This window comes from Ictalurus punctatus, chromosome 8 (genome assembly GCF_001660625.3).
Source record: "Ictalurus punctatus breed USDA103 chromosome 8, Coco_2.0, whole genome shotgun sequence".
In the NCBI taxonomy this organism is placed as follows: Eukaryota; Metazoa; Chordata; class Actinopteri; order Siluriformes; family Ictaluridae; genus Ictalurus; species Ictalurus punctatus.
Genome location: NC_030423.2, coordinates 27,363,382 through 27,389,780, shown reverse-complemented (window position 1 = coordinate 27,389,780; position 26,399 = coordinate 27,363,382). Strand labels below are relative to the sequence as shown.

The window sequence follows — 26,399 nt, the reverse complement described above, 5'->3', positions numbered from 1 at the left end:
GACAAAACAGAAAGCACAACCAAAACTTGGCAGCTTTTTAGTGGCTTTGTCTGGATTCACACACGTCACACACATTGAGTCAGCTCACTGGGGATATACAGAGAGAGAAAACAGCTTGATAATATGCATTCTCAGATCAGCGACTGGTGTGCCACATTCATTTACTGACTCCCTCAAACTCCTACTGTTGATCCCTGCTGAGCCACGCCCCTTCCATTACATACTGTAAACGGAAAGAATCTGCCATAGTATGTAAGGAATAAAATACTTGTTGCTGTGATGTTAAATTAAAATAATCAATGATGTAGTAGTGTGTTACAGCCTGACACAAAGTAGCGTTATTGTTACCACCCTGACATTGATTTTTTTTCCTATCACAGCATGTCCTGAAGTGTTTACTTTCTTGTATACCTCAGCAATTTGTCAAACATTACAGTTATTTAATTGTACAAAATACTTTAGCCATTTAAAGGTAAGAAATTTAGGGTCACACATATAAAAAATGAAGTAATATTTGGTAAAGGTAAAGGATTCTCTGCATTCTCTAACTGCAAATACACAAAATGTGGTTAACTAGCATCCGTGATAATTGCACGAAGACTTTCGAGACATTTGGAAGATTTAGCTAAAATATATTATTTAAGTATAATTTACATAAGAAGGTTGTACTTTCAAAGTGACCTTGTCAGTCAAAATCATAACACCACTCTAAACAAAATCATTTAAAAAGAACAAGAATGAAAGACGTTTTCTTTTTCCTTGATCAGTAAGATATTTGGATGACGCAACTTCCTGTCAAGAAAATTTCCAAATATTTCATCCGGGTGAACGTGTTCAGGTAATAACGTTGAGTGAATATTGTGGGAGATACAAAATGTACACAACTTATAATAGATGACTCATGGGAACCGATATTTCAGGCATTCACTCATTAATGCAGAAATAATACAATTTCTTAAGTATGTCGATGGTTATATTTAAGAATGAAATAGAGAGAGACCAGACAGCAATAAGATTAGAGACCTGGAGAGTGAGCAGTGCACACACTATACAGTATTAACTTTATTTAACATTATTTTCAAATCATATTTAAACATAGATGTGCAGTAAAGTAGCTGATATTTTAGCTATGTCTGAGTGTGTTTGCGTGTATGAAATAAAACCTATAATATTCTCATAGACTAATAATAAATACCAACAGATTAGACCATAGAGAGGAGAGGAAAGAAGAGAACAGGAACAAAAATAATAAAAGACAAAAAAGGGGAGGACTGTGGAAGTGAAGATAAAGGTAAGACAGACAGATGGCTTATCACATAATTACATACTGTATATATAGATTTACATACAGGATACTATACATAGATACAGTATATAGGATACTACTGTTTCCACAAATTTCATATATATTTGTGATGATGGTCTGGGAAAACCCATCAGATTTTGCAGTGTCTAAAAAACTATTAAAAATTCAGGTTTTGCATCCATTTGTTCCTCCTATAAGTTTGTGGACACTTGACCATAACATCCATATGTGGTTCTTCTTCAAACTGTTGCCAAAATGTTTGAAGTACACAATTGTATAGAATGCTTTTGTATGCTGTAGGATGACAATTTCCCTTCACAGGAACCCAAACGGTCCCTGTTCCATCATGACAGTGCCTCTGTGCACAAAGCAAGCTCCATGAAGACATGGTGTGTTAAGGTTGGAGTGGAAGAACTCAAGCGACCTGCACAGAGATTTGACCACAACACCACTGAACACTTTTGGGATAAACTAGAACGCCGACTGCACCCCAGACCTCCTCAACCAAAATCAGTACCTGACCTCTCTAATGCTCTTATGTCTGAAGGGAAAAATCCTCAAGTGAAGCTTCATAATCTAGTGGAAACCCTTCTCAGAAGAAGTGAGGTTGTTATAAGAGCAAAGGGGGGAATTCATCTGGAATGGGATGTTCAACAAGCACATATGGGTGTGATGGTGAGGTGTCCACATACTTTTGGCCATATAGTGTAGTTTGACACCTCAATTTTCAGATACTGCAAACACATATATTTTATTTACTTTTTAATGTTTCTTTGGAGTTCTGCAATGATGTTACATGTTGGTTCATGTAGGTAACTAACAGAGTGGTAAAAACAGTCTACAAAAAGGCCCTATTTGTAGATATGTATTTTTGAAAATGTAGTTTTAACCCTTCAGCTTAAAAATAAAATACCCACAAAAAGCGTATATACAAACAGGAAGCACATTTGTTACACAAACCTATAGTTTACAGAACTATATATAGCAAAAAAAAAAAAAAAAAAAAAAAAACAGGCGTGTACTGTGTTTTTGTTTATCAACAATGATTTCTTTTTGGGGGGCAAAGCTCTTGGACTCCTCATACAGAGGTTTGAGGTCAGGGGGCTGAGCCTCCAAATGTCAAACTCTCAGAAACGCCCCTCATGCTCAGTTTGACTATAAGACAGTTTGTTGAAAGGACATGCTCATGCACAGAGCTGGGGTTTAAGATGCTGATGCTGATGTGGATTACAGTGGTGATTTTTAGTCATACAGGTGAGTGATCATGGGTTTGTACATCATTTATATTGCAAAAAAAAACAACAACAACAACAAAAAAAAAAAAAACGCCACAGCACTACTGCTTAAATAATCTGAAAAATTTACGTACATGGTTAGTCTAGGTGTGTATATATATATATATATATATATATATATATATATATATATATATATATATATATATATATATATATATATATATATATATATATATTATTCCCTCATTTATGTCACTTTGGATAAAAGTGCACTGAGTGCAGATATTTTTTCTTGTTAATATATACACCAATTGTATATGTTTTCTTAAGAATTAGAATCCAATCAATTACATTATTGCCATTATTTTCGACACGGCCAGCATAGGTGCATTTCTATTCAGTTACTTATATTTTTAATGCAATATTTACTCAACTATCTGATTCCAGTCTAAATAAAATAGTTCTAGAAGCTAAATGTATAACCAGAGAAGCCATACAGCATTTTAATGATATAAGTAAAAGTTTTGTGGTATTTCTGCATGACATTTTTTGTTCTGTGGTGCCTAACATTAGATTCTGCCCAAATGAACATCGTCAATCAGCCGAACCCAGTGATCACTGCAGCTTCTGGAGATAACGTGACTCTACATTGCCTTCGAATGAAAGATGGAACCACTGAACCCATCACTTGGTACAAACAAGCATTAGGACACGAGCCTCGTGCAATGGTCACAGTTCATAAACTAGCACAGAAGCACATTTTTGAAGATCAGTTCAACTCGCCAAGGTTTTCTGTGGAGAATTTAAAAGAAAGCTGCAACTTGAAAATTACTAACGTGGAACCATCAGATGAAGCCATGTATTACTGTGGATTAAAAAAGCTTATAATAGTGTTTGTAAAAGGAACTTTTTTATCAGTAAGAGGTAAGAATTTGTGTAAGGCACCAGTTTCATTCTCTCTTAATAATGCGCATTTTTTATTTAGTAATGTTATGATTTTCATCTTAAATAAGTTAATGTGTTCTAAATTTCCTCATTGTCTTACATGCATTATCTTTACTTAAAATGCATTATTATATTAGCATAAATTAAAAAAAAAAAAACAACAACAACAAACTAACATTTCACATATTCTACACGTATTAAATATGTTTTTCCTATTTTTAATCTGGCCATGTTGTGCAAACGGTCTCTCTTTTTTATAAGGCTATAAATAATGAATTGTAATCACAATAACAATTTTAAAAAGCAAGGCAATTGTTAAATACATCGATAACCATCTAAAATGTCAAAAGTGCGTAAAATATAATAAAATTAGAATCATTAAAATAATCTAAACATAATTTAAAAGTGAAGCAAATAACAAAAGCCAGTTAAAAGTCTGAAACATGTATTTTTGAACTCTGTTGTTGTTGTTGTTGTTGTTTTAATCATACATTGATAGATGATATAGATATGATAGATGATAGATCCTGAGATCTATGATCTATCATTAATATGTTCCAGATCTTTGGTGGATAAAAACCTAAGATCTGGAACACAACCCCAGTGTTTTTAAGCTTTCTATGTGGAGTATGAATAAGCATATCCTTAGATGATCTTTAGTTTATCAAGTATTCAGAGATGTATGAAGGTACTGTTGCATTATGAAATTTAATGTTTATGTTTAACTGACTGCATGTGATTTATAAACTACATACTGCTATAAAACGAGACAAAGATCTTCCACTGTGTATATTCCACTGAACAGGTGATGGAGATGTAAAAGTGTCAGTGTTCCAGAGCGGCGTGTCGGACTCGGTTCCTGCAGGAGCGTCAGTGACTCTGCAGTGCTCGGTTCTCTCTGAGAGCAGATCAGCAGAACTCCAAGTGCTCTGGTTCAGAGCTGCTCCACCACAATCCCATCCTCAAATCATTTACACTCATCACAACAGCAGCCATCAGTGTGAGAGCGGCTCTTCTACACACACCTGTGTGTACAACTTCTCCAAGAACATCCTCAGCCTCAATGATACTGGAACTTACTACTGCGCTGTGGCCGTGTGTGGGAAGATCATTTTTGGGAATGGGACACGAGTACAATTGAGTAGGAGAACATTTACTCAAAGATTTATTGAAGGATATGATGTTACTTTAGTTCTATGTTCTTATCGCTATGTTTGTAGATATTTATAACACTGCTATGATCATATTGTTATCATTTTCTAATATAGCTGCATGAAATTTTGTGATATACTATATAAAGTACATCTTCATTATTATCATTACTATTTTTGTGCTACAGAAGAACCTGTGGATCCTGTAGTGATCTTCCTCGCTGTAGCTTTGGGAGTGTGTGTGATTGTGATCTCTGTTCAAGTTGTTTTATTCTGTAAATGGAGGAACCATGAACAACACACACGTAAGTGTTCAATAGCATTGCAAAATCATCTCAAAATATATTTGGCGTTGAATGAACACATTGGGTTTTCTAGAATGATATTCTAATATGATACGGTCAGATCTCTTCACGTGATCAGACCAGCTCTCTGTAAAAGGAAATAAATGATAAACGATGTTAAATGTTCTAAATGAAGTAAATGTTAAATGATTTTTCACCAGAGAGACAAAGCACTGGACAAACAAACACTCAGGTACTGAAAATGACTCAGAATTATAATCATCATGATTATTTTCCTTATTTTGTATTTTTATTTTTATGATTTATTTCTAATTTCATATTCATTCCCACAGGACCGTGACTCTGTGGAGCTGAATTATGCTGCCTTACATTTTAATGAAAAGAAAAGCAAAGGAGGAAGAAAAAGCAGAGAACGACCTCAAGACAGCATGTACTCTGAAGTCAGATCTCTCGCCACGACTTAAATTATACGTCTTCAATCGTTTATTTTGTTTACTGGAATTTTATTTGTTTTCGAGTCTGATCAGGAATAAAGTTTCTACTGGTGGTCTGCTCATCTCATTTTAATCTCAAACACTGACATCAAACAAGCTGTGATATTAACTGTTACTAATTAAGAAAGGAGTGATGAAATGACAAAAAATAGGACTGAAGACCATCAGAATGGGATGCTTAAGCAAAAAAGCTGTGCTCTCAAGAAAGTGCTCTAGTTTTGTTTCTACACTGTAAAACCGGATAAGTTCATTTAACTCAAAAAATTCGTAAAATTTTTTCGTGAAATTAAAAAATGTTGAGGTAATTAGTTTTGTTTTGATCTTAAGGAAATTATCCGGTTTTACAGTGTATGCTTTCATAATAATAAAATATATTACATGAGCTATTTTCATGCATGAAACTACGAAACTCTCCAACTATGCATGAGATAAATGAGCACTATGAAAAGGCACGGCGTTCACACATCAGTTTGTTCTCTTAAAGAGTTTTTCTTTTGACTTTGTGCTTTTTATAGATTTCTGTTCCGATGCAATGTACAGTATGCGATAGTGGTTTTTCTTTTGTACCATTTCCTGTTGTGTACGTTTACATTTTCTCTTTGTGGTCAGACCGGTCACTTCCTCTGACATGAGCTTAGGTTTTATCTGAAACCTGTCTCTACTGCAGATCACCACATATGACTTCCTCAATACACAGTTTGCTCTGATCTATCCCGCTTGGGATAAGGGCTCATTCACCTAGGGCGGTCGCCTCCACAAAGGCTTTGTCCAAAGGGGTATCCTTACAGGATGTGTGTGCTGCTGCAGGGTGGTCTACGCCACACACAGTCATTCCTTATTACAGCCTGGATATTCATTCCACACATTCATTCCACACGGGGCTCGAGTGTCTTGCAGTAACCCTCGGGCTTGGGTCTTTTTGAACAGGCCATACCCTCGGTATGATGGAGTGGGTATTCTCTTTCCCATAGTTTTATGCTAAACGCAACGTCGAAGTTCCCTTTGAAAGGGAACATCTGGGTTACGCATGTAACCCTGTTCCTTGAGAAGGGAATGAGATATTGCGTAGCTTTGTCATACCAGGCCAGGCCTGTGAATTGTGTCTTCGCTTCAGATAATAGACGCTGATGGTGTGGTTCACACGTGCCATATTTATATCACGTAACATGCTTAATTGCCACGTCACCGGATCATGGCAGGTCTGTAAAGGCATAATTTTACACAAGCTTCAGATGCCGGTCGCATGCGTGAGGGACTCCCCATAGTATTATACTAAACGCAAAGTCTCGTTCCCTTCTCAGTGAACAGGGTTACCTGCGTAACCCAGACGTTCTCTTAAAGAGTTTTTCTTTTGACTTTGTGCTTTTTATAGATTTCTGCTCTGATGCAATGTACAGTATGTGATAGTGGTTTTTCTTTTGTACCATTTCCTGTTGTGTACGTTTACATTTTCGCTTTGTGGTCAGACTGGTCACTCCCTCTGACATACAGATCACTACATATGACTTCCTCAATATACAGTTTGCTCTGATCTATCCCGCTTCAGCATGTTCAACACAGTAAGGGTGTAACACAATAACACTATCTGTGTTTGTATCTGTATGTGCTTAGTGCTCCAAATATCTAAATCTGTATTTGGATTTAAGCATAGTTGGTATAGCCTGCACAGAACGGGTGTGTATGTATAAATATGAACAAAAAAAATTATGTTTAAAAATCAAAACTGATCAGAAAAAGTATTGTATTTGGACAATTTATTTTTAAAAAAATACAAGTGAAAGTTATTTAACAATAAGTGCAATTAATTCATTATGATTTTTAATTCATTATAATTTTAGAATCTCATGCAAATTGTCAGTATAAAACACATAGGTTATTAGTTGGGAAGATTTCACGCAACAAGTAGCAATCAAGGTGATGATGAAGGATCTTACTAAAGTTTTCCCTGTTCATGGAACCACAACTAATTTATATTACGAAACTAATAATAATACGAAAGGTAAGAGAGAAGCCACAAATCATTTGAAAAGAATTGCAAGACAACCTGAAAGCAGCAATTACAACAGTTACATAGAGAACAATAAGCACTCGAACTTACACTTAGCTCCTCTGCTAAAAATAATAATATTAATTAATTAATTAATTAATTAATTAATTAATTAATTAATTAATTAATTAAAAAACATTCACAGAGATGCACATCTGAAAGCATTTAGACACTTATGAACTTTTTGGAACAATATAGCCTACTCTGATCAGAAAATATATTTAGAAAATATGATAACTACATAAAACACAAATAGAGCTCTTTGGTAACATTTCAACTTGTCAAGTTTGGAGAACATCACGATATGGAGCTGCTTCTCTGCAACTGGTACTAGGAGCGATATACTGGGACATGTTAGACAAACTGAATTGAGGCAGATGGTGAAAGTTTCAACAAGACAACGTCAAACATACAGCCAAAATAACTGACGAAGGCCCTGAATGGCCTAGCCAGTCTCCTGACTTGAATACCATTAAAAAAGCTGTAAAATTGTGAGTTTATCAGTGGGATCCTCATTACCTTGGAGAATTGAAGACAACCTGCCAGGAGGAATGGACCAAAACTGAACCACAACGCTGCAAAATGCTAATTACATCTCACAGGCAGATGTCTCCAGGCTGCAACTGCCAACAACAGCTTTGTAACAAAATATTATCCATCCATACACTTTCCATACTGCTTATCCTACACAGGGTCATGAGGGAGCCTGGGGCCTATCCCAGGGGATTCGGTGCATGAGGCGGGGGACACCCTGGATGGGGTGCCAACCAATCGCAAGGTACAATCGCACACACATTTATACACAACAAACAATTTGGACATGCTACTCAGTCTATAATGCATGTCTTTGGACTTTGGGAGGAAACCAGAGTACCCGGAGGAAATCCTGAAGCACAGGGAGAACATGCAAACACCATGCACACAGGGCAGAAGCAGGAATCCACAATCTTGGAGGTGCGAGGCAACCATGCTAACGGCTAAGCCACAGTGGCAGTGGCAGTATTATAGCACCGAACTGTATAACTACTGTAACACTAATATTGTATTGTATTTAATAAATGTGTTGTATGTAATATGATATTATAATAATATAATGAACTGATTTGATTTTGGAATTGATTCAAACAGAGCCAAGGTCATAGCAAGGTCAAATGTCAGAATAGTTTTTCTTAAGTAGATTCCTTCCTGCATACTTTTCAGGCATACAAATTAGTACCTAGAAGAACTAGACCAGCTGACATCAAGTTCCAGGTGTTTTTGTTTTGTTTTTTTTATTCCTGTATGATAGAGCTAACATTAATATGCTGTCTATTAACCAGCACCTATGACGACAAAAAAATCTAAGATCCAGTTAGCACAGTTAGCTAGCTACTTTAGAAAAGCTACAGTATTGTACAACAGTGTGACATAAGTGATAATGTTGACTTTATGAAGGACACCTTGTGCCATTTTCATTACAGTGACTTATGGGAGGAGAAACTCACAGGAAGTTTGTGATGTCAGAACCTCACATCATAAAACTTTGACTTGAATTGAGATGTGCTCAGTTGGACGCTATGACAGCTTATCAAGAGGAAATGCAGCACACAGACCTCAAGATGATAATGGTCATGTGGATTAATGTGGTGCTGTTTAATAAATTTGGTAAGTGCAAATGTTTTGTAATATTTTCTGTTTTCTAATCATGTACAGAATTTCATACTAAGGATGAAAAACAAGTAACCAAATACAGAGAAAGTCCGGAAAGTCAGGAACCAATGAGAATAAAACTGGGTATAATTAATTTTGTATTTATTATTTACAACATATGCGTTACATGTTCATCCTTACGCTCTGCCCATTTTCTCAGTATTGTGTTTTTTGAGGATTTTGCTTAACATTTTGGGCTCAACATATTTGCTTAACATATTCCTATTGGTTCCTGACTGACTTTTCAGACACTCTGTAGAATTACTAACAACATTTCAATGACTTACATGTCTAGTTCAAATCATCTGGAGATTTATATCATTTTATCTTCAACCGTTGTATTCTTATACAGTTGGGATTTTGATTTTTTATTTTTATTTTTATTTTTTTATGTATAGCCAAAGAAACCATGCATAAATTCCCTTTCTACTTGACGCTTTGAACAAAATATTTATGAATTAATTCATCAATTATCTTATTTATTTATTTATTCATTTGTTTGTTTGTTTGTTTGTTCCTCTCATTAGATCCTGCACAAACAAACAGCGTCCATCAGCCGAACCCGGTAATCACTGCTACTGCTGGTGATAACGTGACTCTACAGTGCTTTCTGCTGGGAGAACAAAATACTGAACCCATCGTCTGGTACAAGCAAGCAGGAGGACACGAACCTTCTTTAGTGGCCGTGGTACAGAAAGCACAGGATCCCATTTACAAAGATGAATTCAATCCTCCAAGGTTCAGAATCGAGAAAGGAAGCAAGAACTGTCATTTGAAGATAATCAACGTGAACCCATCAGATGAGGCCATGTATTACTGTGGCTTAATTCCATTTTACACAGTATTTGCAAAAGGAACATTTTTATCAGTGAAAGGTAAGCATTTATGATTTTAAAATATTTAGAATTATAATTAAATTGCGGTCCATACGTATTCCTTAACCTTTGAAAAATGTAGCAATATGTAAATGAAATAATTGTGTGTACTTATTCTTATATAGAAGTGCTAACGTAATAATGTACGATTAGTTAAATTTGTGTGTAAGGTGTGTGATATAGTCTGTGTACAATAATTTAGGAACCACATTGTGTAATTTGCAGCACATCTTTTGGCAGTGGATTAGTTTATTAATAATTTTACACTATTATACACTATTATGGCAGAATTTTTTTGCCGGGTCGCTAACAGTTGCCAAAAAAAAAAAAAAGAAACATATGTATGTGTTAAGCCTCATTTTGATCTTAACTGAATCATTTTACTGCTGCTGTTATAGAAAATTATTATCAACAGCTTCTGATCATATAATATTCTATATAAGATGGTATAAGTGTTTCAAACTAAAGGTAGTTATCTGGTACAAGCATAAAACAAATTGAAGATCTTAGCTAACACTTTACTTAAACCCTACATCATAAATCTGGTATAATAATGTCTTAAACATGTCTTGCCATGTGCTTTTTATGACTGAGTTAGCAGAGCATCAAGCATTATTACGGAGATCAGGACATATCCCATAAACTGTAAGGGTAATTTAAATGTCTTATATCACTGGCCTGTAGGGTTTAAGTCAAGCCTCAGTCTTCCACTGCGTATATTACACTGAACAGGTGATGGACATGTAAAAGTGTCAGTGTTCCAGAGCGGCGTGTCGGACTCGGTTCCTGCAGGAGCGTCAGTGACTCTGCAGTGCTCGGTTCTCTCTGAGAGGAGATCAGCAGAACTCCAAGTGCTCTGGTTCAGAGCTGCTCCACCACAATCCCATCCTCAAATCATTTACACTCATCACAACAGCAGCCATCAGTGTGAGAGCGGCTCTTCTACACAAACCTGTGTGTACAACTTCTCCAAGAACATCCTCAGCCTCAATGATACTGGAACTTACTACTGCGCTGTGGTCGTGTGTGGGAAGATCATTTTTGGGAACGGAACACGAGTACAATTGAGTAGGAGAACATTTACTCAAAGATTTATTGAAGGATATGATGTTACTTTAGTTCTATGTTCTTATCGCTATGTTTGTAGATATTTATAACACTGCTATGATCATATTGTTATTATTTTCTAATATAGCTGCATGAAATTGTGTGATATACTGTATAAAGTATATCTTCATCATTAATCTTATTATTATTATCATTATTATTTTTGTGCTACAGAAGAACCTGTGGATCCTGTAGTGATCTTCCTCGCTGTAGCTTTGGGAGTGTGTGTGATTGTGATCTCTGTTCAAGTTGTTTTATTCTGTAAATGGAGGAACCGTGAACAACACACACGTAAGTATTCAATAGCATTGCAAAATCATTTCAAAATATCTTTGGCGTTGAATGAACACATTGGGTTTTCTAGAATTATATTATAATATGATACGGTCAGATCTCTTCACGTGATCAGACCAGCTCTCTGTAAAAGGAAATGAATGATAAACGATGTTAAATGTTCTAAATGAAGTAAATGTTAAATGATTTTTCACCAGAGAGACAAAGCACTGGACAAACAAACACTCAGGTACTGAGAATGACTCAGAATTATAATCATCATGATTATTTTCCTTATTTTGTATTTTTATTTTTATGATTTATTTCTAATTTCATGTTCATTCCCACAGGACCGTGACTCTGTGGAGCTGAATTATGCTGCTTTACATTTTAATGAAAAGAAAAGCAAAGGAGGAAGAAAAAGCAGAGAACGACCTCAAGACAGCGTGTATTCTGAAGTCAGATCTCTCGCCACGACTTAAATTATACGTCTTCAATCGTTTATTTTGTTTACTGGAATTTTATTTGTTTTTGAGTCTGATCAGGAATAAAGTTTCTACTGGTGGTCTGCTCATCTCATTTTAATCTCAAACACTGACATCAAACAAGCTGTGATATTAACTGTTACTAATTAAGAAAGGAGTGATGAAATGACAAAAAATAGGACTGAAGACCATCAGAATGGGATGCTTAAGCAAAAAAGCTGTGCTCTCAAGAAAGTGCTCTAGTTTTGTTTCTACACTGTAAAACCGGATAAGTTCATTTAACTCAAAAAATTTGTGGACACTAGTTAGTTGATAAATTAATTTCTTTAAGCCGAATACACGTAAATATAACAAGTTTGAGTTCAATTGTTGTTATATCTAAGTGTATTTGGCTTAAAGAAATTGATTCATCAACTTAAAATGCTGAGGTAATTAGTTTCCTCAAATTTTTTTTTTTCTAAATGAAATTATCCGGTTTTACAGTGTATGCTTTCATAATAAAATATATTACATGAGCTATGTTCATGCGTGAAACTACAAAACTCTCCAACTATGCATGAGATAAATGAGCACTATGAAAGGGTACGGCGTTCACACATCAGTGTGTTCCCTTTCAAAGGGAACTTCGACGTTGCGTTTAGCATAACAGTATGGGAAGCGCCTCTCGCGCACTACCGGTAACTAAAGTTTGTGTAAAATCATGCCTATTTATAGGCCTGCCATGATCAGGTGACGTGGCAATTAAGCGTGTCGCGTGATATAAATATGGCACCTGTGAACCCCGCCGTCCGCCTTTATTATCTTCAGCGAAAGACTGCATGTCAGTTGTTTGTGTAAAGAAACAAAAATATGCTTCATTTCCTCGCTATCTTTTCTCAAAATCTCAGAACTTTTCTATCCCTTTAAAAACTAGAGAAGAAAATAATAGGAATGAGCAAGAGGGAGAAATATGAGTGAGAGATTTCAGGAAGTGTGTTATGGCTTGCTCCTGTTTCATCATGGGGAATAGTGCACACTTTCTGGGTGAAGTGTCTAGGGGTGTCGCATACAATGGAAACTACTGCCAAATGTGTCTCCATGGGTTCTGTCTATCGTAGAAAATGGTTACCGGGTTCAGTTTATAGCTCAACCCCCCTGGTTCAGAGGTGTGCCCACCACAGTGGTCAGCACAGACCCGAGCCCGATGTTAGCGCAGGAAGTAAGATCCCTCTTCTACAAAGCGGTCATAGAACATGTACCCCGTTCCCTGAGGGAGGGAGGTTTTTACAGCCATTATTTCCTGGTCCGCAGAAAATAGGAGTATGTGGCCAATTTTAGATCTGCACCATCTGAATTGTACTCTTCGGACATACAGATTCAAGATGCTAACGCCCAAACTTATTGTTCCACAGATTCCGTTTGAGGACTGCTTTGTGACGATAGATCTAAAATGTGCATATTTCCACATAGAAATATCGCTAGCTTTATCCCCTCGCACCTTCACAAAGTACATGGATGTCACTGGCTCCATTGTCACTCCAGGGCATCCGTGTACTAAGCTACCTAGACAACTGGTTAATTCTAGCACGATCCAGAGAACTGGCGGTTCAACATCAAGATGTTTTTCTCGTCCACATGAAGAGCTTGGGGCTCAGGTTGAACCTCAGAAAAGTATGCTTTCTCCTGTGCAGTGGACAACTTTTCTAGAGGTTATAAGGATTCTACTATGATGAGGGCGTTTCTATCCCCAACATGCGTAGGGTCAATCCTATCAACACTGAGCAAGATAAAGCTGGATCTTGGGACACTATTGATGCTTATGGTCATATTGCACAGGAGACCATTCAGTGGTGGCTGAAAAGTTGGGGGTTTCGTCCAAGGGCGAAAGGACGAGGATGAAACCTCTGAGAATTATCAGCGTCACACGGGGATGCCTATGTGCTCTGAGAATTTGAGTGTCCTCGGTTTCTAGCCTTGGGTCACACTCTAGGGGTGTCTCCTTAGTGCAAGACGGTAATGACAGACACCTCCCTCACTGGCCGGAACGCGGTCTTAGACAGCTGTCCAGCTCATGGTCTCTGGTACGGCCCTCATCTGGAGCGGCATATAAATTGCCTAGAAATGTGGGCCATATTTCTAGCACTGAAATTCCTTCTTCCTCAATTGAGAGGTCACCATGTGTTTACAGACAACACACCGGTGGTCTCATATATTGACCACTAGGGAGGATTATGTCCATGCCCCCTGTTCAGGCAGGCACCACTAATTGTTCTCTGGGCAGAAGGAAAGTTTGTCAGTGAGTGCAATGTACATTCTGGGAATATGGAGACAGACATCCTGTTGAGGCAGGGGCTGAGGCCCAGGAATTGGTAGCTCCATCCACAAGTGGTGGAGTCCATATGGCGAGGTTTGGCAAAGCGGGACTGCTGTGTTCGCCTCCGAGGAGACAACACATGGCTCGCTGTGGTTCGCCCTCACTCCTCACACACAATTAGGGCTGGACGCCATGGTACACATGTGGCCGAGGTCACATCTGTACGGTTTTCCCCCCATCGCTCTACTCCCACAAGTTCTAGCGGGAGTTTGCCAGGACAGTCTATGTCTGCTGCTAGTAGCACCTTATTGGCCAGCTGGAATATGGTTCTCAGAGATAATATCCCTGCCAGATGGCACTCCTTGGGAGATTCCTATCCACAGGGATCCACTGTAGACCCAGTGAACTGCGCAATAGCTACAGTCCTGGAGTTCTTACAAGAACGTTTCTCAGCGGGGTGGGCTCCTTTTACAATCAGGGTCTACGTGGCTGCCATTTCGGACAGCCATGCCCCTGTTGATGGAGCCTCTGTTGGGCAACATCCTCTAACTTCGAGGTTCATGCGTGGTGTCAGGCAGCTGAGGCCCATCTGCATGCCACGCATACCTTCCTGGGACCTTTCTGTGGTCCTGGAAGGTCTGTCAAGGCCCCATTTGAGCCCTTAGAGTCAGCCTCTGAGAAGCTTCTGATTCTAAAGGTAGCTCTTCTGCTGGCCTTGACATCTCTCAAGCAAGCAGGAGATCTACAAGCTCTCTCTGTTTCCCCTTCCTGCCTTGAATTTGACCCTGGATTAGCCAAAGCCTTCCTGTATCCTATGCCAGATTATATTCCTAAAGTGCCTACATCAGCTGCCCACCATGTGATGTTGCAGGCTTTCTGCTGTCCTCCATTCCCCACACCGGAACAAGAGAGAGTGCACTTGCTGTGTCCAGTAAGGGCTCCCTGTACTTACGTCCACCGGCCAGTGGCGTAAGTTGGAGCAGCTGCTGGTCTGCTTTGGCAGCGACAGTAGAGGTGATGCTGTGTCAAAGCAGCGCATCTCTAATTGGATAGTGGAAGCAATCTCTATTGCTTATGAGGCACGCGGTCTCGCTATGCCTCTGGGCATAAGGGCTCATTCCACTAGACCGGTCACCTCCGCGAAGGCTTTGTCCAAAGTGGTATCCTTACAGAATCTGTGTGCTGCTGCACGGTGGTCTACGCCACACACATTCATTCGTTATTACAGTCTGGATATTCATTCCACCCCGGGCTCAAGTGTCTTGCAGTGAGCCTCGGGCTTGGGTCTTTTTAAACAGGCCGTACCCTCGGTATGATGGAGTGGGTATTCTCGTTCCCACGTCGAAGTTCCCTTTGAAAGGGAACATCTGGGTTACGCATGTAACCTGTTCCCTGAGAAGGGAATGAGACATTGCGTAGCTTTGTCATACCAGGGCAGGCATGTGAATTATGTCTTCGCTTCAGATAATAGAGGCTGATGGCATGGTTCACAGGTGCCATATTTATATCACATGACATGCTTAATTGCCACGTCACCGGATCATGGCAGGTCTATAAAGGCATGATTTTACACAAGCTTCAGATAGTGGTTTTTCTTTTGTACCATTTCCTGTTGTGTACGTTTACATTTTCTCTTTGTGGTCAGACTGGTCACTCCCTCTGACATGCGCTTAGGTTTTATCTGAAACCTGTCTCTAATGCAGATCACCACATATGACTTCCTCACTATACAGTTTGCTCTGATCTATCCCGCTTCAGCATGTTCAACACAGTAAGGGTGTAACACAATAACACTATCTGTGTTTGTATCTGTATGTGCTTAGTGCTCCAAATATCTAAATCTGTATTTGGATTTAAGCATAGTTGGTATAGCCTGCACAGAAAGGGTGTGTACGTATAAATATGAACAAAAAAAGTATGTTTAAAAATCAAAACTGATCAGAAAAAGTATTGTATTTGGACAATTTATTTTAAAAAATACAAGTGAAAGTTATTTAACAATAAGTGCAATTAATTAATTATGTTTTTTTATTCATTATAATTTTAGAATCTCATGCAAATTGTCAGTATAAAATACATAGGCTATTAGTTGGGAAGATTTCACGCAACAAGTAGCAATCAAGGTGATGATGAAGGATCTTACTAAAGTTTTCCCTGTTCATGGAACCACAACTAATTTTCCCAGACAGGTGCACCATGCCAGATCAGATAATAATACGAAAGGTAAGAGAGAAGCCAGCAGTCATTTGAAAAGAGTTGCAGGACAACCTGAAAGCAGCAGTTACAACAGTTACATAGAGAACAATAAGCGCTACTATGCTAAAAATAAATAAATAAATAAATAAATAAATAAAAAAGATGCACGGAGTTGCACATCTAAAAGCATTTAGACACTTCAGAAATTTTTGGAACAATATAGCCTACTCTGATCAGAAAATATATTTAGAAAATATGATAACTACATAAAACACAAATAGCGCTCTTTGGTAACATTTCAACTTGTCAAGTTTGGAGAGTTTCCTGTATAATAGAGTTACCATTAATATGCTGTCTATTAACCAGCACCTATGACGACTAAAAAATCTAAGATCCAGTTAGCACAATTAGCTAGATACTTTAGAAAAGCTACAGTATTGTACAACAGCGTGACATAAGTGATAATGTTGACTTTATAAAGGACACCTTGTGCCATTTTCATTACAGTGACTTATGGGAGGAGAAACTCACAGGAAGTTTGTGATGTCATAACCTCACATCATAAAACTTTGACTTGAATTGAGATGTGCTCAGTTGGACGCTATGACAGCTTATCAAGAGGAAATGCAGCACACAGACCTCAAGATGATAATGGTCATGTGGATTAAAGTGGTGCTGTTTAATAAATTTGGTAAGTGCAAATGTTTTGTAATATTTTCTGTTTTCTAATCATGTACAGAATTTCATACTAAGCATGAAAAACAAGTAACCAAATACAGAGAAAGTCCGGAAAGTCAGGAACCAATGAGAATAAAACTGCATATAATTAATTTTGTATTTATTATTTACAACATATGCGTTGCATGTTCATCCTTACGCTCTGCCCATTTTCTCAGTATTGTGTTTTTTGAGGATTTTGCTTAACATTTTGGGCTCAACATATTTGCTTGACATATTCCCATTGGTTTCTGACTGACTTTTCAGACACTCTGTAGAATTACTAACAATATTTCAATGACTTATATGTCTAGTTCAAATCATCTGGAGATTTATATCATTTTATCTTCAACCATTGAATTCTTATACAGTTGGGATTTTGAATCTTTTTTTAATGTATAGCCAAAGAAACCATACAGAAATTCCCTTTGTACTTGATTAAGAAAGTAAAAATCTTTGTATACCATTTTGTACAATATATTCATAAATGAATTCATCAGTTAACTTTTTATTTGTTTGTTGGTTTGTTTGTTTATTCGTTCCTCTCATTAGTTCCTGCACAAACAAACAGCGTCCATCAGGCGAACCCGGTGATCACTGCTACTGCTGGTGATAACGTGACTCTACAGTGCTTTCTGCTGGGAGAACAAAATACTGAACCCATCGTCTGGTACAAGCAAGCAGGAGGACACGAACCTTCTTTAGTGGCTGTGGTACAGAAAGCACAGGATCCCATTTACAAAGATAAAGTAAATTCTCCAAGATTCAGAATCGAGAAAGGAAGCAAGAACTGTCATTTGAAGATAATCAACGTGAACCCATCAGATGAGGCCATGTATTACTGTGGCTTGATTACATTTTACACAGTATTTGCAAAAGGAACATTTTTATCAGTGAAAGGTAAGCCTTTATGATTTAAAAATATTTAGAATTATAATTAAATTGCGGTCCATATGTATTCCTTAACCTTTGAATTTTGAAAAATGTAGCAATATATAAATGAAATAATTGTTTGTAATTATTCTTATAAAGAAGTGCTAATGTAATAATGTACGATTAGTTAAATTTGTGTGTAAGGTGTGTGATATAGTCTGTGTACAATAATTTAGGAACCACATTGTGTAATTTGCAGCACATCTTTTGGCAGTGGATTAGTTTATTAATAATTTTACACTATTATACACTATTATGGCAGAATTTGTTTGCCGGGTCGCTAACAGTTGCCAAAAAAAAAAGAGAGACGTATGTATGTGTTAAGCCTCATTTTGATCTTAACTGAATCATTTCGCTATTATTTTATTTTACTGCTGCTGTTATAGAAAATTATTATCAACAGCTTCTGATCATATCATATTCTATATATGATAGTATAAGTGTTTCAAACTAAAGGTAGTTATCTGGTACAAGCATAAAACAAATTGAAGATCTTAGCTAACACTTTACTTAAATCCTACATCATAAGTCTGGTATGATAATGTCTTAAACATGTCTTGCCATGTGCTTTTTATGACTGAGTTAGCAGAGCATCATTATTACGGAGATCAGGACATATCCCATAAAGTGTAAGGGTAATTTAAAGGTCTTATATCACTGGCCTGTAGGGTTTATGTCAAGCTTCAGTCTTCCACTGTGTATATTCCACTGAACAGGTGATGGAGATGTAAAAGTGTCAGTGTTCCAGAGCGGCGTGTCGGACTCGGTTCCTGCAGGAGTGTCAGTGACTCTGCTGTGCTCGGTTCTCTCTGAGAGCAGATCAGCAGAACTCCAAGTGCTCTGGTTCAGAGCTGCTCCACCACAATCCCATCCTCAAATCATTTACACTCATCACAACAGCAGCCATCAGTGTGAGAGCGGCTCTTCTACACACACCTGTGTGTACAACTTCTCCAAGAACATCCTCAGCCTCAATGATACTGGAACTTACTACTGCGCTGTGGCCGTGTGTGGGAAGATCATTTTTGGGAACGGGACACGAGTACAACTGCAGAACTTTGGTTGGTGAACAATTTGTGGATATTACTATGGTTACCGTTTATAGGTACAGAAAACGAAGAAAAAAAAAAATCATATATTATGACATGTTCATATGCAGAAGTAACTTGAAGTTTTTGTTTGTTTGTTTTCCAAAGAAACATCCTTTAATCCTGTCGTGATCTGTCTGGGAACTGCTTTATTAATATGTGGGATTCTGATCTCTGTTCAAGCTGTTTTACTCTGTAAAATGAAAAACTGCCAACAATTCAGAGGTAAGTGTTTAATATAACAGTGTAAATTTATCTTCAGTAGTGCATAAAAATGGCGACTGGGAAACCTGTGCCAACATGAGCAGCCAAAAGAACAACATCCTACATTAAAAAAAAGTTATTTACGATTCAGATTCAGTTAATGTAATTTTTAGATTTGGTTTGTCTAAAAGTCCAAATCATGTTAAAAAACAATAAGGAAAATGTTAGCAGTGTCAGATCTTAGCGCATAATGTCTTTATAGAAGAAAATCTTCATTACACATTCTCTTTTTTTTTATTCCAGAGAGATTTCAGCATCGTTCTGCGATAAACACTGAGACGACGAACACTCAGGTATTTCTTTCCTTCTGCAGGAGATGACTCAGGATTATATTCATAATTCCAATTCCAATTTAAATTCAGTATAAAAGCAGACACGTGTATATCGATCTGTTTAAACCTTATACTTAATTTGTTACTTATTGTAGTTTCAGTAATTTCATAATAATGTACATTACCATCATTTATTTTAATTGATCTCCTAGTCTTGAAAAGTACCATGTAAATAAATATCTATGTATTTATTTACATTTTATTATTTAGTTCTGATTTTATGTTAATTTCCACAGGACCATGATGCTGTAGAACTGAATTATGCTGCCTTACATTTTAATGAAAGGAAAACTAAAAGAGTGAGAGAACATCGAGGTCGACCTCAAGACAGCGTGTACTCTGAAGTGAAATCTTCCAGCATTACTCACTAATTATACTTTAATATTATTCTTTTACTGAAATTGTTAGCCAACAACATCTTTTTGTTCATCACTCCAGTACAGATCTGATCTAGAGGCTTGTGTTGGCTCAAGCCCTTACCAAGAAACTTTTATTTATTTATTATATCGTACCAAATTGACACTCATTATGTAGCTTTGATTGCTTGTAATAAAACCTTTACAATTTTTTCAAGACTGTCCTGTCACATGTGACTGAACACATTTATTTTCTATAATAATCATCTTAGTGAGACAATTATTGTGTTAAATCTGTGTTTAAGGTGAAGAAATGTCACACTGGTGCCAAGCAGGATCTTAGAAAAGCGTTACATCAGACATTTTTCTTGTCCATGCTCTTCTTTTTGCTTTATATCTCGAGTAAATCTTGCACGTACGGGTGTTTTCTTTGCATCTGTAAGTGGGAGGAGTCTGTGGTTTAATCATGAGAAGAAGGAAGTCTTAAGTTAGCTACTTTCCGCTTTCAGACTAGACCCAAGCACAACATGCAAAAAAAAAAGAAACCACAAGAAGCTGTACAAGTCTACTATACAAGTCCGCGTACAGTCAGAGCTGCTGTCATAGAAAATTAATCAACACCTTCTGACCATTCAAAAATAATTATTACTATTTAACAATGAAAATGATATGAAAAGCATTTAAATTGTATTTTAAATATGTCTTGAATGTATAAGATAAGGACTAGTGTCCATTCTATGGTGTCCTACCACTCCGGATTCACTGCAACCCTGACCAGGACAGAGCACTTACTGATGAATGAATGAATATACTGTACATTTTTCAGATCTAATATACACCATATGGTCAAAGGTATGTGGACAACAGACCATCACACCAAGATGTGGTTCTTCTAGAATGTCTTTGTATGCTTTAGCATTAAAATTTCCCTTCACAGGAACTAAGAGGCCCAAACCTTTTCAACCATGATAATACCCCTGTGCACAAATCGAGCTCCATGAAGACATGGTGTGTTAAGGTTGGAGTGGAAGAACACCTTTGGGATGAACTGGAACGCCGACTGCACCCCAGACGTCCTCGCCCAACATCAGTGCCTGACCTCACTAATGCTCTTGTACCTGAATGATCACAAATCCCCACAGCCATGTTCCAAACTCTAGTGGAAAGCCGTCTAGAAGAGTAGTGGAGGCTTTTATAACAGCAAAGGATGGAGCAGGTCCATGTTAATGCTCATGGTTTTGGAATGAGATATTCAAGGACAGATTGAGATGTGATGCTCATGTTTTCACAAACTTAAGTTGAACTGAAGTGAAGTGAAATTGTAACAATTCAAAATGGATGTTTTTAAACTGATTTCTTTGTATTTTAAGCTTTCTTTAAACTTTTCTACATTATAATTTACCCCAATTTACTTCCATACATATAATTTTATTTGAACAATCTAAATATATATATATATATATATATATATATATATATATATATATATATATATATATATATATATATATATATATATATATATAAATCTCATTTTAAGCACATATCTTTACTTCCAGTTAAAGACAAAAGACAAAGGTCCTGAATAAAGTATCAACACTTCTACCTGAACAGGTTTTGTAGGGTTTTTTTGTGCTTTTTTTCCACCACAGACTTCTGGTGGTCAAACTGTGTTCCAAAAATAGAAACATGCAGATGGAAAGGAAATATAAAGAGAACTTGTGACTTGTAACTCAGCCAATCAAATGGAAGTTTCCAGTACAAAACACTTGTTGCTTCCGTCATTTGTTTTCTTTCTAACAGCTCTACGTGAGTACCATTGAGGTTCTGAAGATGGCTCCGATCTGGACAATTATTTTATTTCTCAGCACAATATGTATGTTTTAAGGACATTGTATTTAAAAAGTCTACAGATATGATTGTTACTCCGAATGAAATTTTATTCACTGTTTATTTCTCTTGTTACATTATATATAATTTAATTTATTTTCTAGCTCCAGCTCTAGCTGTGGATTTTTCCAGGCCATCATTCCTCTCAGTGAAGTCTGGAGAACGTGTTACTCTTAAATGCCCATTTGGAGACATTCGTAAGGCTGAAAGTGTGGTCTGGTACAAACTTGTATTTGGAGAGATGCCGCAAAAAGTGGGAGAAATATTAGCATATAAGGATTTAAAAATTTGGCCGGAGTTCAAGACTTCAGGATTTATAATGTTGGTGACTGATAACGGCATTTCTCTAACAATTCCACACATAAAAAAAGATGATGGAGGACTTTACTACTGTGAAAAATGTAACTTGGATGATGTTTCATTATCCAATGGAACATTCTTGGCTGTAACAGGTAAATAACTAAATCAAGTTTGTGTATATGTATATTTAACCCATTTATGCTTATTTTAGAATTTTTACTTTCCATCACAAATCGAAAAACAAAATCAAACTCAGGCAAAAAATTTGTAGCTACAGCAATATTCTTGTTATATATATATGATTGTACTTCAAGTTCTTTGATCCAAATAGCTATTTTGTGAATTGTACATAAGTTTATTTACCAGAAAGAAATTGTGAATATTAGTGTATGTTAGTGGAGAAAATAAGAACCTTTATAGAATTCTATAGTTTTGTTTCAGCAATCTGGAATGATTTAATATTAATTAAAATTAGGTTTAAAATGTTGGATAGACAGACTTGGTATACAGTGGCCTGATAACAAATTTAGGGTTGGGGAAAAAAAAAGATTATGCGACAAATTATTATTGAACTTTAGGTAGAAAAGTTAATTTAAATTTAATGAGTAAATATCTTTTACATGCCTTAAATTAATAATAATAATAATAATAATAATAATAATAATAATAATAATAATAATAATAATAATAATAATAATAATAATAATAATAACAATAATAATAATAACAATAATAATAATAATTTATGTATAGTGGAGAGCTTTAGTGTCATGCTGACCAAATTTATTAACTCCGTTGCCCCCTTAAAAACAAAAACTGTCTCTGAGATAGTTAAAGCTGCCCCTTGGAGAAATAGTACCTCCATTGTCAGACTAAAAAGAGACTGCAGAACAGCAGAAAAGCAATGGAAGCACACAAAGCTTTTATCTATAAAAACAACTTGGAAAATATTTAATAATGAAATGATGTCTGCAAGAAAATCTTACTTTTCAGGTTTAATTAACAGCCACAAAAACAACCCCAGATTCCTCTTGTCCACCATACAGTAGATAAACTGCTAAACCCCTCACCTGAAATATCATCAGACCTTTTCACAACTGAAAAGTGCAATGAGTTTGCAGACTTCTTCAGCGATAAAATTACTATCATAAGACAAAACATCATCAGCACTTGTCCTGCTGGTACATTTTCTAACTCTCCACCTATTGTTGTTAAATGTAATCTATCTTCTTTCTCAGTGGTCAGCCCTAACATGCTTGGCCTGGTTAAAACAGTATGAATTCTTATAGCTGCTCTCTCGACCAGCAAAAAGAATAGCATATAGAAGAATGGCTCTCTGGACCCATTACCCACCAGCTTTCTTAAGTTGGTTTTAAATTCATTATTACCAGACATCCTGCGCATTATTAACCTGTCCCTCCAGCAAGGAATGTTTCCGCACACCTTTAAGACAGCTATTGTTAGGCCTCTGTGTTAGGCCATTAGTGTAATTAATCTCCTTCCATCAGTATGCAGATGACACACAACTCTATCTGTTGCACCAGATGCCCACAAGTCGATTAGCACACTTGTACTCTGCATACAGACCATAAACTTGTCACAGAACTTTCTGCAGCTAAATAAAGATAAGACAGAGGTACTTATTATCGGAAATGATGCACAGATAAAGTAAATTAAGCCATATCTAGACTCCTCGTCTCTCAAGGCTAATGACTGCATTAAGAATTTACAGATCGTGTTTGACATGATCCGTTAAAAAACATATTAGCAATATTTGTTAAACAGCATATTATCACCTTTGTAACATCTCTAAAGTAGGTGGTATTCTCTCCCCCAGAGAAAGCGAGAAACTCAAACATGCATTTGTTACATCAAGACTCGACCACTGCAATAGTGTTTTGGTCGGCTTACCAAAGAGCTCCAATAAACACTTACAAAGAGTTCAGAATGCAGTACTTAAATCAGGTCACTGGCTACCTGTGTCTTACAGAATTGATTTTAAAATACTGTTATTAATTTTCAAATGTCTTCATGGTGGTGCTCCTACATACCTTTGCAATATGATCACTAAATATACTACGGCTACATCACTTGGGTCATCGAACAGCAACCTGCTGGTTTTACCCAAAACACGGCTGAAAGTGGCGAGTCGGCCTTTAGTCACTACGGGCCTAAACTGTGGAGCTCTCTCCCTGACCTACAGTAACCTACAGTACGTGCAGTTGATTCAATTAGCACTTTTAAAAAGTATCTTAATGCACATTTGTTCACTGGGGCCTTTCCTGAAACCAGATCATTTTCCATACTTGATTTTATTTGTATTCTTTTATTTATTTTATTTTATTTCTTACTATTGATTTTATTTTCCTGTATCTACTGTATATCCTCTGTAAAGCACTTTGTAAATATTGTTTTAAAAAGTGCTATATAAATATAGCTTTACACATTTACTTACTTATAAAGTACTTTTTTAATACATCTGAAATAGCTGTAGTGTGAAGTAACAAACAGAAGTTAAGAAACAAATAGTAATCAAAAAATAAACCAATCAAAGACCAAATTAAATATAAATAAATAAATAATAGCATTTACAGAAAGAAAAATAATAATAGTATAAAATATTAGCAATATATAATAAAATAATATATAATAAAAAGATTGTGTGTAAATGTAAATGTCATAATTAAAACCACATAAAAGTAATGTAAAAAAAACAAAAAAAAACACATTTATTATTTAGGTTTATTTAACCTTATTTATTGTAACAGAATAGGAGGAACCTGTTATTTATAATCACAATGCTACACCTGGCATTCGTTCTGAAGTCAAATTTTAGGTATTGGTACAAATGCTAACTAGTACAAGTTTATAAAGACTATTACACTATGTGTATTACACTGAACAGGTGATGGAGATGTAAAAGTGTCAGTGTTCCAGAGCGGCGTGTCGGACTCGGTTCCTGCAGGAGAGTCAGTGACTCTGCAGTGCTCGGTTCTCTCTGAGAGCAGATCAGCAGATCTCCAAGTGCTCTGGTTCAGAGCTGCTCCACCACAATCCCATCCTCAAATCATTTACACTCATCACAACAGCAGCCATCAGTGTGAGAGCGGCTCTTCTACACACACCTGTGTGTACAACTTCTCCAAGAACATCCTCAGCCTCAATGATACTGGAACTTACCACTGCGCTGTGGCCGTGTGTGGGAAGATCATTTTTGGGAACGGGACCCAAGTACAATTGGAGAACGTTTCAGATTTGGGTTGGTAAAGTGTCTGAATATTATTTGGATTTCAACAAAAGCAAATTTGTCAATTGTAATTGTTCTCTTTTGTTATGTATTTGTTAAAAAACAATAAAAAATAAAAAGTTAAAATGATCAATGGTTGTAAAAATTTAAAGCATTGCTCAGAATGTTATTTTTATGTCTACATTAATAGCTGTTAGATTATCCGCACTGTATATATTCATTATTATGATATTTATCGCCGTTCAGTAAGATCTTTAGGTCCTGAAGTGATCTACCTCGCAGTAGTGGTGGCAGTGTGTGTGGTTGTGATCTTCACTCAAGTGTTTATAATCTGTAAAATGAGAAGCCATGAACAATCCAGAGGTGAGTCTGCAACATACAGAAGTGCAAACAATTTTGCTAATTATATTAATTCTTACATATTGCTTCATTGTACTGTATATTTGGCTTCATATACTGTATGTTCCCTAGATAGGGTTGACATAAATTAATTATAATATCATGTAATGGGGTTGGAGATGAATGCAAATGAACTTAAAAGCTTTATTCAAAGAGTGGCAGGCAGACAAATCCAAACAGTGGGCAAAAAACAAGCGAGGGGTCATGTGATCAGCCAACGGGCATAAACAGGGCATAGACGAGAATCAGAAACATGAGGACAAGACAGGATAACACCCCTGAAACACAGAAGAAAGATCAAGGCTTGGTACGAGTCTGGTGGGAATCATAGAAACACGCAATACTTTGCAATGAACAAAGACACACAAGGGGTTTAAATACTAAATGTAATCAAAGAGGATAACACAAAAAAGCTGAGACGTTAGGAAATAACCAATAACACAACAGTGGCAGAAAGAGGACAGAAACC

General features: G+C 36.6%; 5 protein-coding genes across 5 annotated transcripts; all 5 read left to right on the top strand.

The window, feature by feature from the left end:
• Positions 1 to 4,290: 4,290 nt before the first annotated feature.
• On the top strand, positions 4,291 to 5,488 carry LOC108268751 (uncharacterized; the record flags this gene model as incomplete). Its single annotated transcript, XM_017473894.3, has 4 exons — positions 4,291 to 4,630; positions 4,829 to 4,945; positions 5,146 to 5,177; positions 5,278 to 5,488. Coding segments are annotated over 4 exons (621 nt in total), but the record flags the coding sequence as incomplete, so codon positions are not given.
• A 3,554-nt stretch (positions 5,489 to 9,042) lies between these two features.
• LOC108268738 (immunoglobulin iota chain-like) lies at positions 9,043 to 10,280 on the top strand. The gene is made up of 2 exons (XM_047157390.2): positions 9,043 to 9,130; positions 9,703 to 10,280. Exons 1-2 carry the CDS (start codon positions 9,043 to 9,045, stop codon positions 10,062 to 10,064), a joined length of 450 nt encoding a protein of 149 aa, XP_047013346.1. The 3' UTR covers positions 10,065 to 10,280.
• Positions 10,281 to 10,778: 498 nt separating this feature from the next.
• Positions 10,779 to 11,980, top strand: LOC124626022 (uncharacterized; the record flags this gene model as incomplete). The annotated part of the gene is made up of 4 exons (XM_047157415.2): positions 10,779 to 11,118; positions 11,332 to 11,448; positions 11,649 to 11,680; positions 11,781 to 11,980. Coding segments are annotated over 4 exons (621 nt in total), but the record flags the coding sequence as incomplete, so codon positions are not given.
• Positions 11,981 to 17,014: 5,034 nt separating this feature from the next.
• On the top strand, positions 17,015 to 20,259 carry LOC108268724 (uncharacterized). The gene is made up of 6 exons (XM_017473850.3): positions 17,015 to 17,095; positions 17,674 to 18,021; positions 18,771 to 19,115; positions 19,251 to 19,367; positions 19,650 to 19,699; positions 19,975 to 20,259. The coding sequence occupies exons 1-6, from the start codon at positions 17,029 to 17,031 to the stop codon at positions 20,107 to 20,109; spliced, it is 1,062 nt and encodes a 353-aa protein (XP_017329339.1). The 5' UTR covers positions 17,015 to 17,028; the 3' UTR covers positions 20,110 to 20,259.
• Positions 20,260 to 21,915: 1,656 nt separating this feature from the next.
• On the top strand, positions 21,916 to 25,660 carry LOC100305119 (novel immune-type receptor 16). Its single transcript, NM_001200306.1, is given in 3 exon segments — positions 21,916 to 21,970; positions 22,089 to 22,436; positions 25,190 to 25,660. Coding segments are annotated over 3 exon segments (753 nt in total). The 5' UTR covers positions 21,916 to 21,927; the 3' UTR covers positions 25,552 to 25,660.
• The last annotated feature ends 739 nt before the right edge of the window (positions 25,661 to 26,399 follow it).

Coding starts and splice junctions, on each gene's coding strand:
- LOC108268724 (XM_017473850.3), top strand. CDS start 17,029: ATGCAGCACACAGACCTCAAGATGATAATGGTCATGTGGATTAAAGTG. Junction 17,096..17,673: donor GGTGCTGTTTAATAAATTTG/GTAAGTGCAAAT, acceptor TCCTCTCATTAG/TTCCTGCACAAACAAACAGC. Junction 19,368..19,649: donor AAACTGCCAACAATTCAGAG/GTAAGTGTTTAA, acceptor TTTTTATTCCAG/AGAGATTTCAGCATCGTTCT.
- LOC108268738 (XM_047157390.2), top strand. CDS start 9,043: ATGACAGCTTATCAAGAGGAAATGCAGCACACAGACCTCAAGATGATA. Junction 9,131..9,702: donor GGTGCTGTTTAATAAATTTG/GTAAGTGCAAAT, acceptor TCCTCTCATTAG/ATCCTGCACAAACAAACAGC.